The sequence below is a fragment of the Callithrix jacchus genome, chromosome 20 (genome assembly GCF_049354715.1).
Source record: "Callithrix jacchus isolate 240 chromosome 20, calJac240_pri, whole genome shotgun sequence".
NCBI classification, from domain to species: Eukaryota; Metazoa; Chordata; class Mammalia; order Primates; family Cebidae; genus Callithrix; species Callithrix jacchus.
This window is the reverse complement of record NC_133521.1, coordinates 26,707,651-26,723,242: the sequence shown is the minus strand read 5'-3', so window position 1 is coordinate 26,723,242 and position 15,592 is coordinate 26,707,651. Positions and strand designations below refer to the sequence as shown.

The following is a 15,592-nucleotide window of genomic DNA, read 5'->3' as shown; positions in this document are numbered from 1 at the left end:
TCTGGACTCAAGTGATGCTCCCACCCACCCCAGCCTCCCAAAGTGCTGGGATTACAGGCATGAGCCACCATGTCTGGCCCTTCTATACCTTTTGAAACCAGCCTATAACAGATAAAAAGACGGTGAATGTGACTGATAACCCAAGCTTTTTTGCCTTTTACATAAAATTAACCACTGACTGCCAAAGGTCAAAGGCATCTAATTTTTAGATGGAGCACTCTCTTATAATGCTATAGTTGAAATTCTTCCCTGAACACTAAGGCTGATTATGGTTATTAGTGGTCAGGCTATGCTGAGTAAGTAATTATAGTCCCCTGCCCTCCAGAGCCATCCTGGGCAGATTTCTGCGCTGCTGCATAGGCTGGCGGCTGGCAGGCAGTGAAGGCCATTGGCCCTCTGAGGCCTTAGACATGTAATAGAGAACAGAGCCCAAGTATCTTCTGATACTGCGGCCTACGGAATGAGCAGGATCCTATCAACACTAGCTGAGTTTGTAGCTACTCACCACATTCTCCCAAATACAGACACCTCGTTTGGAGTTTCCATTCACTTTCATTCAATGAAGGGAAATGACTATCCATTATTCTGGAAGAAAACATTTGTAATGACTAGTCCTCAAGAATAACTTTGTTTTATTATCGATTTGTGAAAAGCAACAGGGTAGACAGTTCAAGGAAGGACACAGACAGTGCCCTGTTTAGGTTCCAAATTTCTTCTTTTTGATGGGTGGTGGGAGCTGAGCAATGATGTCATCTAGAGGCCGTTCTACTGCCACGAGTGTTCTTTCATCCAAAAGATCCATGAAGAGTAGAGGCTGCAGAGGGATGATAATGATTCTATCAGGACTTATGATCCGGGGCCAGTCTTGAACAAACTAACTATAGTTAAACTCTGTCTAAATTAAAAGGTTAGTCTAGTTCCAGGCTCAAATGATTTAATCTCTTGACAGTTTTTCCTGCTGTAGGACTCAAAATAGTTGGAATGCATGAAAGTTTATTTTATTTTTTAGAGATGGGGGGTCTTACTATGTTATCCAGGCTGGAGAGCATTCATTCACAGACATGATCAGTGTGCACTGAAGCCCTGAACTCCTGGGCAGTCATCCTGCCTCAGTCTCCTAAGTAGCTGGGACAATAGGTAGGTATGCATCGCTGCAACCTGCTCAAGATTGGGTTCACTCATAAAAGGTCTCAGCAGGATTTTTTACGTTTCTCTGGACAGAAAATCTACAATTCCTTTGTATCTCAGATACAATTTTAAGCAGCTGGAGTGCAATGGCACAATCTTGGCTCACTGCAAGCTCTGCCTCCTGGGTTCAAGTGATTCTCCTGTTTCAGCCTCCCAAGTAGCTGGGATTACAGGCATGTGCCACCACACCCAGCTAATTTTGTATTTTTAGTAGAGATGGGTTTTCTCCATGTTGGTCAGGCTGGTCTTGAACTCCCGACCTAAGGTGATCTGCCTGCCTCGGTCTCCCAAAGTGCTGGAATTACAGGTGTGAGCCACCGTGACTGGCAATTCTTTTTTTTTTAAAGATAGAATCTTGATTTCCACCAGGCTGAGTACAGTGGTACAATCATACTGCAGTCTTGAACTCCTGAGTTCAAGCCATCATCTCATCTCATCTCAGCCTCTTGAGTAGCACAGGCTAGCTAATTTTGGGCTTTTTTTTGTAGAGACTGGGTCACACTATGTTGCCTAGACCGGTCTTGAACTCCAGTCTCAGCCTCCTAAAGTGCTGGGACTACAGCTGTAAATCACCATACCCAGCCTAAGGCAACTGACAACTGGAAAGTTACAAATGCATCAGGAAGCTATCACATCTGAATAATTTACACACCTCTCTTATTTTATTTTTTTTCTTTTGCTCTGTCACCTAGGCTGGAGTACAGTGGCATGGTCTCCACTCACTGCAACCTCTGCCTCCTGGGTTTAAGCAATTCTCTCCCTCAGCCTCCCGAGTAGCTAGGATTATAGGCACAGGCCACCACATCTGGCTAATTTTTTGTATTTTTAGTAGAGATGGGTTTCACCATCTTGGCCAGGCTGGTCTTGAACTCCTGACCTCATGATCCACCTGCCTCACCTTTTCTTTTCTTTTTTGTAAACAGTGATGAGGTTTTGCCATGGTGCCGTGCCAAGGCTGGTCTTGAACTTCTGAGCTAAGGAGATCCACCTGCCTTGGCCTCCAAAGTGCTAGGATTACAGGTGTGAGATACCAAGCCCAGACTGCTTCATATCTATCCTATGGAGCACTCCAACAAGTAAAATTTAAAGCCAACTTTCACGCCAACAAAAACGCTACCTCAGCGCCAACATTTCTCACTAACCATGCATTTCATTTTGGTTATGATGTGCCTGCCTCTAACCTACTAAGGCAAGAACAATAAAACATATACAAGGGATAGGCAGCCTCAGAAAGGTCACTTGTCTCCCACAAACCAGGTTCTCTGCATGGAAAATGAAGGTGCTCTTATCTTCCCTTTGGGGAGTTTATGACATTTCGATATCATAAAGGAACCAACTATCCAGGATAACACCATGAAATGTTTTACCTTATATATCTTAGAAATTTTAAAAGCATGAGCTGTGCGCCTCTGGACGACATCTGATTCATTCGTGGGAGGAAACGGATTGTAGAATAAGGTTTTGTCATTTGGAAGGGGCTAAAAAGACAAAGAGATATATCGTTTAAATTGTGACTTTTATTGTGCTTCTTAAGACCAAAGGACTGTACTGCATTTTCAGCCCAACATCGTCTTCTATCTATCATATATATTGAGTACCACCCTGACATTCGTTAATTCAGGGAAACAACTGTACTCATTATACCGCTATTCAGAAAAACTGGGGGCAGTGGGGGGAGAGAAGAAAAGGAGAGAGAGGGAGAAAGATGAAGATACTCTTACAGCAGCAACGCAGAGGGTGGGAATATGAGGCAAAGAGAGCTTGTTACTCCATGCAGCAAGATCAAAGGGCCCTACTGGGGCTTCTGGCCTGTCTCATCAGTAACACTTTGTCAGAAAGGAACAAACTGGCAAGTGCAGGAGCTCAGCCCACGCAGGCTGTGTGCTTTCTAGACTCTCCCCTAACCAGATCACAGACTGGACAAATGACTGAAGTTCTCCCCAGGCGAAATCTCAACACAAACCACCCCTGCTGATGTCACTGACACCTCGAGGTGGCCTCTGGCCAAACAAATGATATTTTGTCTCTGACTTCCTTGGGAAATAGTTATGCCCAGTATAAGGAAGCATTGAACTTAAAACCAATGCTTGGGAGGAAAATGATCTGAGCTCAGTTACAAAGACACAAGAGAGTGGGAGGGGCCCCTTCCTGTATCACTCATCTTGCACAAGGCACTTGTCAGCCAGCTCTGCTTCCCACACCCAGAGGTCGCAGGGCCCACGAGATGATTCCAATGACACATCCCTGTGCACACCTCCTTTAGAGCCATCTGCTGCTTTCCCCCATGTTCCTTCCACCCCCACCTTCACAGACACACCAAAACACCATGTGACGGTTGTAATCTAAGCCCAAAGTGCAGGACAGACATGGCCACAATGCTCCTAGGAAACAAAGCACATGCCCAGAAAAGACATATAAATTCAGGGTGAATCAAAACAGCAGCTGGCAAAGAGAGGCTGGAATCTAAAACTGAAGAAAATGCTCCTATCCCATCTATGTCACAGCCATGAAGATTTTTCCTAGCTGGGTTTTTTGGAGATGTTAAGACCAGTTCTTCAAGCCTGCAGACAGTATTTCAGCATCTTCAGCCAAGGGGCATAGAGGTCAAAACCTCAGCCTGTTACCTCCTTTAGAAACCATGTTATTCAGATACCCCAGGGTTCAAAGTCCAAAGAGAATCAGCCAAATCAATGAAACTTCCTGATGAAGGTTACCTTCTGAATATTGACCTAATCACTTTTGTATGTAAGATGTACATGCTCATTGGCAAAGCAGAGAAATAGTCAAATCAGCAAAAGCCAGTACACAAAGGCCAGCCCCTTCCCTGAGATCCTCCTGAAGAACTGTGGGAACACAAATCAGGGAGTCTGTAAAACAAAACCCCCTCTTCTCCAAGGAATGTACTAGCTACCTTTATTCTGATTTACTAGCTACCTTTATTCTGATTGTCCTTCCTCTATTTTATTGTACTTGTTGCTTTTAGAACGTGAAGTTTCAGAAGAAGATTTGGTGAGGTAGCAGTGAAGAACTCACCAATGACTTGTCAATGATGCAGAACATGTAGGCATCATGGAGAAGAATGTGCATCGGTCTCTTTGGATGAAAACTGATATGTGTGATAGGAGTATCCCTTTGGAGCCAAAGGTGGTGAAAGCCGTGCTTCTGGACAGTCCGGCTCCAGTCTGTATAGTGTTTGTCTGGGATGCTGTACTCAAATACCTGAGAAAGGACATGACACAGAGGAATGCAGGCTGGTACCCAGGAAGACCAGAAGGGAATTCTCCTTCCTAACCAGAAAGTATCTATACAAACCTTCAACTGTATTCAGTTTATTCAGTCTATGCTCTCCCACCACTTTTTTTAATGAAAAATTTTAGAAGGGAAATTATAGAACAATAAAAGTCATCCTGCAATCTTGACATTCCTCTTTTCTAAGACAAGAGCAACCCTCAATTTCATGTTTACATCTTTTCAGAGCTATTTTATGCATATAATATGTAGTGTTCTGTATCTTGCTTCTTCTTGCTTAGTATTATATCATGGAGACTGACCCACATCAATATACACATACACATCAGTCATGCCCATTCCGAAACATACAGTAGTCCACTCATTTTATGCATCATGATTTACTTATCCACTCTACTTAATGGACATTATCTTGTTTCATATCTTTGTCTACTATAAACAAAGCTGCAATGAACTGGTCTCTGTATAGAAGTCTTTTTTGCATAGCTGAAAAAAAAAAAAAATATATATATATATATATATATATATATAAAACTCTTGGAAATGAAATTTCTAAGTCAAAGATTAGTGGACTTTAAAATTTTTAAGGTATTGCCAAAATGTCCTCCAAAAGGGTTAGGATAATTTACACAACGTGTGAGAGTACTATTTTCCTATACCCTCACAACACTGAGTATTATCAACTCTTTGATCTTTGCTAATCTAATGGATATAAAAAATTTCCCATCAGTTTTACTTTTAGAAGCACTTAAGGGACCAAATGCCAGTAAAAGGTATTGGAGTAAACATTATCATTATGTGTGACAAAGGCAAAGATGTGGCTTCACTACTCTTTCAGTCTTTGATCAAGACTCAAGTCTATAAAACAAAGATTTCACTTTTTGGACAGTGTGTATGTGTTAGTGTAAAAACTGACCATCAAAACAGTAAGCATCGTTTGCCTAGCAGTCTACTTAAATGTGCTTCCAAAATTACATTTAATCTCAGTGAGGTAGATATAATCTCCAATTTTACAGATAAAGACATAGAATAATTGATAACTTCCTAATGTGTTCTACAGTCAAGGTTTTTGTTTTTTTTTTTAAAGATATCTTTATAGGCTGGGAGCAGTGGCTCATGCCTATAATCCCAGCACTTTGGGAGGCCGAGCGGGTGGATCACCTGAGGTCAGGAGTTTGAGACCAGGCTGGCCCAACATGGCATAACCCCATCTCTACCAAAAATACCAAAAACAAACAAACAAAGAAAAAAAACCCCAGAGGAAAAAAATCTCTTTATAATTACAATCTCCTTACAAATTGGTAAGGAAAAAGGCAGATTTGGTTCTAACTTTGGCTGAGATTAGGTACTTATCTTACTAGGGCTTGATTTCCTCATCTGCAAGGGTAAAGGTGAATAATACAATCTTTTAGTCACTTTCAACTCTCAAAATTTTATACCATTCCATATCGAGTTTAACACCCAAGCCCATGTCATCTCTGCTCTAGCATAATCAGGAAAATGAGTTCTTCAAAATTCCTCCCCTCTCTTACGATTCTTCACTCTTGAATCTTAGTACTTCTCCATTTAAACTGCATCCCATCAAACCAATGGATAATGCTGGCCTATGATGAACCCAGACAGGCAAGGAAGCTTTACTTCACACAGGAGAAAACTACCTTTCTCCTCCAGCACCTTCAAAGAAAAGCTCCCCTCAACTGCCCAATATCCCAGCTTCCAGGTTACTATCCAGAAGGAAGGGATTAGAAAGCATTGGAATCTCCCTTACCTGCTGGTCAGAATAAGCGATGACAAGGTTGTTGGTATTGGGGGCAACGGCCATAGCAGTCACCGGAAAATTGTAAGCAGGCACCGTGCAGTGAAGCTGGGAACAAATAACACACACAACTCTAAGTGACACTTTTCCTCAGCAAAGACTGAGTTGTCTAGGTCAGGAGTTTAAGTAGTGCTCCTTGGAACTCAAAAGGGTTCTATGAAAGTTCCCCCAAAATTTCAGGCATTTCCCCAACCAATGAACTTTAATTTCTTTTCTCTTTTTCTTTTGGAGACAGAGTTTCACTCTTATCATCCAGGCTGGAGCGCAGTGGTATGATCTCAGCTCACTGCAACCTCCACCTCCCAGGCTCAAGCGATTCTCCTCCTGGATTCAAGTGATTCTCTTCCCTCAGCCTCCCGAGTAGCTGGGATTGCAGAAGCTCGCCACCACCCCTGGCTAATTTTTTATATTTTTAGTAGAGATAGGGTTTCGTCATGTTGGGCAAGCTGGTATCGAACTCCTGACCTCAGGTGATCTGCCAGTCTTGGCCTCCCCAAGTGCTGGGATTACAGGCATGAGCCACCATGCTCGGCCTCATTTTCTTTAAAAATGCCTATTCGCCAGCCAAGTACAGTAGCTCATGGAGAAACCCTGTCTCTATGAAAACTGCTCTCCAGCCTGGGCAACAATGCAAGACTCAGCCTCAAAAATAAATAAATAAATGCCTATTGGTTGGGCACGGTTGCTCACACCTATAACTACAGCACTTTGGAAGGGCCAGGGTGGAAGGAATGCTTGAGTACAGGAGTTCAAGACCAACCTGGGCAACATAGGAAAATCCTATCTCTTAAAACACAAAATCATGAAGTGGGACTTAAGGAAAAAAAAAAAAAAAAGATTAGCTAGGTGTGGTGGGGCTGGCCCGCAGTCCCAGCTACTCGGGAGGTGGAGGTGGGAGGACTGCTTAAGCCCAGAGGTCAAGGATGCAGTGAGCTGTGATTGCGCCACTGTGCTCAGTCTGGGTGACAGAGTGAAACCCTGTCTCAAAAAAATAAAAAGCATAGTTAACCACTTACAAAATGAACAGCATTTGTGAAGAACTGAGAGTAAAAGCCTTTCCCTCAGAGTAAATTCTTCTATACATATTGCTTATTGAACAGGGAGTCTAAAGCTGTATGCTATGTTTTAAAGAAATTAACATCTAGGCACGGATTTTTATGTACAATTACAAAGCATGTGCATGCTATACACACTCTTTAAATGCTAGGCAAGACTCAAAGACAAGTGCTCAGTACATGCTCCAACTACAATGCAACAAAGGTTACACTACGCAAGTAACAGGCAAACCCATTGAGTGTTGCAGTTTGACATTATCCTATAAACTTTTAATGCTTATTCCAAGTTTTGGGTAGTTCAAATCTGAGTTTATGATGCAGATGAGGACTTGGAATACTAATGGCTCAATTTATGACTGACAGCATCGTTACTGATTAGTGAAAAATGTTTTCCCAGTATTCCTTTTTTGAAGTTTTGATAGTGTTTACCTTGAGATTACAAGGCAAGCCATGAAAAGAACTCTTATTATCTGCAACTATTTGTCTGTGTACACAGCATTTTCCTCCCCAAAATATAGAAAGAACCTGAATGTGTTTTCATCACCCACAAATCACTAATTTCAAATTTCCATGTATGAATGGTTTCACGGGGCCAATAGCGGATTTTAATGTTACAGAGGACGGCTTCTGGGTTCCATAAAAATAAAACAGGATTCCAAACCTGGAAAAAATTCTTCATTAAAAAGAAAAAAGTCTAATAAATTTCCAGGTCATGCCAATCTATCTGCCTTGAATCTTTTAACTGCAGGGTGAACTGCCTCCTGTACAATGATTCAAACTGCTGCCGTGAAACCCTATGCTCACCTTTAGCTGTTTTACATTGTAGACATGGACTCCAGCACTGGTACCTGATGCAGCCAGCCAATTCCCATCTGCACTGACTGCCAAAAGACACATGGCCTCCACTGTCCCTGTGAAGACAGAAGAGTTAGATCTCTGAATTCACAGTGTCCACAGTCAGCCCTGCCCCGGATATGATGACAAAAGCCAAGGAGACTCTCAGAGTTTTAAATCACTGCCAGGATAACTTTTTGATCACTGTGCAAATTAGTTCTAGATGTTTATGTTTCTACTTTTTCCATCTAATTATTGAGCCATCCCTCATGTAAAGATCCAGAGAGATAAAACAGAAGTTATTACTTGCTCAGGCCTAAGACACTGCTTACTATGGGAATAGAGAATCATGGCAGCATCTGCCACTAAAATATATACTAATTGTTTCAAACTCCTTTCCTACCTAATGTTTTTTTTTTTTAAATCAAAGTTATGGACAGGCTTGGGCACGGTGGCTCACACCTGTAATCCCAGCACTTTGGGAGGTGAAGGTTGGTGGATCACCTGAGTTCAGGAGATTGAGACCAATATGGTGAAACCTTGTCTCTACAAAAAATAACAAAATTAGGCCAGGCGCAGTGGCTCATGCCTGTGATCCCAGCACTCTGGGAGGCCAAGGCGGGTGAATCACAAGGTCAGGAGATCGAGACCATCATGGGTAACACAGTGAAACCTGTCTTGACTAAAAATACAAAAAATTAGCCGGGCGTGGTGGCACATCCCTATAGTTCCAGCTATTAGGGAGGCGGAGGCAGAAGAATCACTTGAACCTGAGAGGCAGAGGTTGCAGTGAACTGAGATCGCACCACTGCACTCCAGCCTGCGTGACAGAGTGAGACTCTATCTCAAACAACCCCCCCCCAAAAAAAACAAAAACACAACAACAACAAAATTACAAACATCAAGTTCAATAGACTTAATGCCTATCTAATTTATTGGGTGCCTGCTGTATATTTCGCATTAAGGGAGGATGGGCATGTCTGAGCCATCTTTGTCATCTAGAGACTTTAAACCAATCTGGCAACATGACGACTAGTGTGGGATAAAAATTGGACAGTGATGCTCTATGCCAAAATGCGTGCTGCATGTAACGCCCCCAAATGACAAAATGGCTTTATAACAAGCATAACGCAGCTGCCAAAGGATGGGTGGGGATGGGGAGAAAAGGATGGGGAATGGTGCAAGCTAAGTGATGAGGACTAGAATATGCAGGTTTGAGGGCTGTGAAGAAACCAGCTTGACTACAAGGGGAAGTGAGATGAGAGAAGCGAAAAAAATAAAGTCATATACATAATGCAGAGCTGAATCTTAAGGAGTACTAGATGCAAGATAAATAGTCTAAGTTTTGTAATAAAAACATATATAGATAATAAATAGTTTGATTTATCTGACCCCTAACTTGTGGGTTTCTTCTGTAGACTTCGGGATCAGCTTATGAACAGTGAGACTTGAGGTTAAAAGAGTTGACTTTCACTAGGCATGGTGGCTCACACCTGTAATCCCAGCACTTTGGGAGGCCGTGGCAGGAGGACTGCTTGAGCCCAGGAGTTCAAGACCAGGCTGGGCAACATGGTGAAACCCTATCTCTACAAAAATACAAAACTCATCTGGGTGTGGTGGCACAATCCTGTGTACTTGGAAGGCTGAGGTGGAAGGATCACCTGAGCCTGGGGAGGCTGAGGCTGCAGTGAGCCATAATTACACCACTGCACTTCAGCCTTGGCAAAAGAGCAAGACCCTGTCTCAAAAAAGACAGGGTGATAGAGTGAAATGACAGTGAAGCAGCTAAAATCCAGGACAAGGGAGAGGGGAAAGGCCCATGCCAAACAACTAGCAGCTTAAGCTGGAAGCTGAGTCTAAGTCCTTAACAGTTAGCCATAGCTAGCTACATAGACACACTCACGTTAATAATACTCATATTCTCAAGGAAAGTCGAAAAATGGTCAGGAACATTAAATGCAGGTAATTAAACTGTATGTATAAGGATACTTTTGGGCCAGGCACAATGCCTCATGCCTATCATCTCAGCTAGGAGGCCAGGATGGGAGGATCACTTGAGTCCTGGAGTTCAAAACCAACCTGGGCAACATAATGAGCTCCCATATCTACAAAAAAATTTTTTAAATTAGGCAGGCACAGTGGTGTGCATCTGTAGTCCCAGCTACACAGATGCTGAGATGGGAGGATCACTTAAGCCCAGGAGGTTGAGGTGGCAGTGATCTATGGATTGTACCTTTTTATAAACCACCAAAAAAGGCAACATGCCCACAAAATACTTACATACAAATAATATTTTAGAAAACACCAAAATATTAATGGTAGCTATTGTCAGGATTAAAATAATTTTAACTTTCTTCTTGCTCTGTTAACAAACTAAGAAGGATGATGAAACTTCTCTGGCCCCAAATAAGGAATCAAAAACCCAGTGAGAAAAGAGTAGGTGTGAAGAACATTGCAGACCTCATCGAGAGTCTTCATCTGCCAGCTATCTCCTCCTACTTGAAACTGCAAACATGTGAGTGAGTGGATCTGCAGGGTAGGAGGAACACAAGGGAACTCCCAACATGGAGGCTTAAAAGGAAAAAAGTTACATCTTAGACACAAGTCTCCCCATGGCCAGTTACCAGATTCCCACCTGACTGAGGCTGGAAAGCGTGCAGGTGCTTGAAGCTTCCTCCTGACAGCTGAAAGATATGCAGAGCTCCTTGATTTGATGCTACAAAGAGCTTTGTTGAATCCTCAGAAAACAAAATCTGAAGGGCAGAGCGAAGGAATGCTGGCATTTTGGAAACCTTTGGGTGAACCAATAATAAAAGCCAGTGAGAGAAGGGAGACCTACAGCCCATCAGAAACCATCACAGCCATGCTTAAGTTACTTTAATGCTTCCTGTCTCAAGTAAGACAACTGACTCAGGACACAGAACACTGGTTTCTCTCAGTAACCTATACATCCCATTTCCTTCTCTTTAGTAAATACTCACTTCCCTATCAAAGAAATAACTAAGTCACACATGAAACCACTAAACAGAAAAGCCTTAACTTTAGAGGGCATTCCACCACCCCTCTAAGAACATAAATCAAAACGGAAATAAAGGCTGGGTGCAGGCCGGGTGCAGTGTCTCACACCTGTAATCCCAGCACTTTGAGAGGCCAAGGCAGGTGGATTACCTGAGGTCAGGAGTTTGAAACCAGCCTGGCCAATGTACTAAACTGTCTCTACTAAAAATACAAAAATTAGCTGACATGGTGGTGGGCACCTGTAATTCCAGCTATCCAGGAGGCTGAGGCAGGAGAATTGCTTGAACCTGGGAGGGGAAGGTTGCAGTGAGCCAAGATTGCACCATTGCACTCCAGCCTAGGTGACAAGAGCAAAACTCTGTATAAAAAAAAAAAATGCTGAGCATGGTGGCTCATGCCTGTAATGCCAGCACTTTGGGAGGCCAAGGTGGCTGAATTACCCAAGGTCAGGAGTTTGAGACCAGCCTGGCCAAGATGGTAAAACCCTGTTCCCCACTAAAAATACAAAAATTAGACTACTCGGGAGGATGAAGCACAGGATTGCTTGAGCCCAGGAGGTGGAGGTTACAGTGAGCCAAGACCGCGAGCCATTGCACTCCAGCCTGGGCAACAAGAGCAAAACTCTGCCTCAAAAAAAAAAAAAAAAAAAAAAAAGGAAATAAAACATCAGTTTGTAATAGCCCTCTCCAAATAACTTTTAACTGAGCAAGGATTCACATTCAGTTGATTTTCACTTCATACAAAAATAACACATTTAGGAAGTTTCCTCTTATGTGACCAGACACTGGGCCATCACTTACCCTTTTGAGGCTTAAGTTGTCATGTTCATAATTCAGTCGATAGAGAAAAAACCGAGAAGCTGTAGAATAGGCTATCCAACTTCCACATGGGGAGATACAGCTGCAGATAATGTTCTCAGGGCCCTGGCAATATCAGGAATCAAGATGAATGTGCAATTAAACTTCACATAACAAGGTGCACTGGGACACAACACCTCAAGCTCTTGCCACTCTGGACACGTCCAGATACCCACACATGATCTCGATCCTCACGCGGTCTGTGTTACTATGATTATTTCAGAGGCAGAGCACCTAAAAGGTATGGCTCTGATTTCCAAATCCAAGAATGAAGGTTTATTCTTATCTTTGAATACTTCACAAATGGCCTCATACTAAACCCCAACTTCAGAAACCTGAGCAGGGAGGAATTTACTGAAGGGAAGCTTGGGAGGATAGGTGGTTTGGAGTACTTATTTTCTGTTTTATCTATGACATTCTGCTTTAAAGACTTCTAAGAAATAGTAAACGAAAAACATTCAGGAGGCCAGATACGGTGGGTTGTGCCTGTAATCCCAGCACTCTGGGGAGGCTGAGGTGGAGGATTACTTGAGCCCAGGAGTTCAAGACCTGTTTGGACAAACATGGTGAAATCCTGTCTCTACAAAAACTACAAAAAATTAGTTGGGCATGGTATTGCACATCTTTAGTCCCATAAGGTGGGAGGCCAAGGTGGGAGGATAGCCTGAGCCCAGGAGGTTGAGGCTGCAGTGAGCTGTGACGGAACCACTGCTATCCAGCCCGGATACACGATGAGACCCTGTCTCAAAAAAGTAAGCTAACAAACAAAGAATCAACAACCAACCAACCAAACAAACAAAAAAGAATCTGGAGAATAAAGCTGAATGTAACATTCATGTAATTTTTAAAAATTCACAAAACAAAAAGGTTTTTTCCCCCATTGTATAACCTTTTGTACTATTTGAATTTTTTAAAATATGCACATGATTGAGCAAGGTGGCTCATGCCTGTAATCCCAGCACTTTGGGAGGCTGAGGTGGGCAGATCATCTGAGTTTGGGAGTTCGAGACCAGCCTGACCAATATGGAGAAACCCTGCCTCTACTAAAAATACAAAAAAATTAGCCGGGCACGGTGGTGCATGCCTGTAATTCTAGCTATTTGGGAGGCTGAGGCAGGAGAATCACTTGAACTTGGGAGATGTAGGTTGCAGTGAGCCGAGATCATGCCATTGCACTCCAGCCTGGGCAACAAGAGTAAAAAAAACTCCATCAAAACATTATTTTCATAATAATATCAAAAGGAGAGAAACCTATTTCCTGTATACATTCATTTAATACATTCTCAATGTCTAATTATAACCACAGGAAACCCAGTCCTGGTGACACAGTCTTTCATTAAAATAATTTCAGAATTTATACAATTTATGATATGAACTAACCAACCTCAAAATTCAGAATGGGAAAAACATTCTAGATTTCAGAGCCTAAACAAACTTCCTTACCTTTGTCTTGAGATATAGTAAATGATCTGCATTTTTAGAGAGTGGAAGAGTATCCCCATTCTTGCCTGAAACAAGAAACTTCCCTGAGATTTTTCTTAGGAAAAAAGAGTATTTACATTTTTTCTTCTAAAAAGTCACTCCTTGGAATAATGGAATCTCTATCAGTGGGAAATCAGAAAAATGCAAGCTTACTAAGCTCACATTATGAGGGTATATGAAGAGTACTTCCTTTGCTTCTAGCCTCTAACACATCACTAACTCCCTGAAGCTCTACTCCATAGCCTGGCATGTAGGTGGAGTATGCGTGGCCTCAATTTTAATCCACTGAAAACGAGAGGACTAACATTTCCTTAATAGGTCACAGAAAAAAGCCACTAGGCTGTCACTCTGATAAGATTCGTGTGACCTTCTTTTTCATACAGGATCATTACTACCCATCATTAAATCTTGTTATTTTTCAACAGCCTGTTTTCTTCTCAGTCAAGCTAGGGCAAATAACGATTCTTCAATCCTTACCTTGACTACACCCTGCAGCACACCACGAAGAGCCATAAACTTTTAAGAGATGATTCAATACCCTGCTAAAGATTCTAATTTCAGAGTATTATTTGCTTTATCTAATGGGTGGGAAAACCATTAGTTAAAATGGACACAAAAATCTACTTCAGTTTTTCTATAAGCAGAATTCCAACTGCAATTCTGATTTCTGGCTTCTCTCTCCGGTTTTCTTATTGAAAAAAAAACTTGCTCCCATTTTACCTGTTGCAACTGTGGATCCCAGTCGCCAAAGTTCCAAGTGATGAGCAAACTGGAAGAGAAGAAGCTGCCTCTTTCTAGAACAGGAAATGAGACGTCGCTATATCCAAGAATCAAAAAGTTAAAAAATAAGTCAGGATCATCTACTGTCTCAGTAGCAGATTACAGCAGCACCACCTTAGCACGTGTTTTACTGCTGAAATCCACTTCCTTGACAAACATTTCCTAACTACTCCCATATGCCAGGCACTGCCCCGGGATCTATGAATGCAATGAAGAATTAAAACTTAGCTACTGCTCTTAAGATGCTTCTAAAGGGGTGAACAGAACTACATCAGCCATTATACTTCAGGGTGCAAAGAATTTCTAACATGGCTAAACACAGTATGTACTGAAAAATAAGGAGACATCTAATCTAGCTGAGTGGTGGCAAATACAGAAGCCCAGATGAGGTTCACTGGGAAAGACCAGTCAGGCGAAGGAGGCAGGGGGCAGAATGTTCTGAGGAGGTTGATGGCATATGACATAGCTCAAAGGTAAAAAGAGTATTCAAGGGAACAAAAACACTTTGAGAATGGCTAGCCTGGGTAAGGGCGCTACAAGTGTGAGGAGAGGTTAGACAGGAAGCTGAAGGGCCAGGCCCGGAGGGAAATGGGTTCTATAAGCCACATTAAGGAATCTGTCTTTACACTGAAGCCAACAGGGATAACAGGAGGCTTTGAAGCATGGAGTGATGAACAAAGTTGCGTTGAAACAGATCAGTGGGCCTGAAGCAATGGCTCATGCCTGTAATCCCAGCACTTGGGGGCCGAGGTGGGAGGATTGCTTGAGACCAGGAGTTTGAGACAATTTTGAGACCAGCCTGGACAAGACAGTGAGATATTATCTCCATTAAAAAAAATTAAAAAAAAAAAAATTAGCTGGGAGGCTGAGGCAAGAGAAACGCTTGAACCTGGGAGGCAGAGGTTGTAATGAGTTGAGATCACACCACTACACTCCAGCCTGGGCAACAAGAGCGAAAACGCCATCTCAAAAAAAAAAAAAAAAGGCCAGGCGCGATGGCTCAAGCCTGTAATCCCAGCACTTTGGGAGGCTGACGCGGGCGGATCATGAGGTCAAGAGATCGAGACCATCCTGGTCAACATGGTAAAACCCCGTCTCTACTAAAAATACAAAAAATTAGCTGGGCACGGTGGCGCGCGCCTGTAATCCCAGCTACTCAGGAGGCTGAGGCAGGAGAATTGCCTGAACCCAGGTGGCGGAGATTGTGGTGAGCCGAGATCGCGCCACTGCACTCCAGCCTGGGTAACAAGAGCGAAACTCCATCTCAAAAAAAAAACAAAAACAAACAAAAAAACAAGTAGCTGAGTGTGATG

At 42.6% G+C, this 15,592-nt stretch overlaps 1 protein-coding gene across 8 annotated transcripts in view; it reads right to left on the bottom strand.

Moving 5' to 3' along the window:
- Positions 1-615: 615 nt before the first annotated feature.
- UTP4 (UTP4 small subunit processome component) overlaps positions 616-15,592 on the bottom strand; it is a 41,002-nt gene continuing 26,025 nt past the window's right edge. For 4 of the 8 annotated variants that reach the window (XM_035281816.2, XM_035281817.2, XM_002761105.5 and 1 more), the window contains 9 exons: positions 14,220-14,316; positions 13,461-13,525; positions 11,961-12,083; positions 10,778-10,934; positions 8,113-8,219; positions 6,206-6,301; positions 4,222-4,407; positions 2,556-2,666; positions 616-814 (listed from right to left, as the gene is read on the bottom strand). In XM_035281816.2, the coding sequence (XP_035137707.1) occupies positions 698-814; positions 2,556-2,666; positions 4,222-4,407; positions 6,206-6,301; positions 8,113-8,219; positions 10,778-10,934; positions 11,961-12,083; positions 13,461-13,525; positions 14,220-14,316 (1,059 nt within the window). In that variant the 3' untranslated portion in view covers positions 616-697. The remainder of the gene's footprint in view (positions 815-2,555; positions 2,667-4,221; positions 4,408-6,205; positions 6,302-8,112; positions 8,220-10,777; positions 10,935-11,960; positions 12,084-13,460; positions 13,526-14,219; positions 14,317-15,592) is intronic. The other 4 variants (XM_035281818.2, XM_078357579.1, XM_008986135.4 and 1 more) reach the window with 2 other exon arrangements.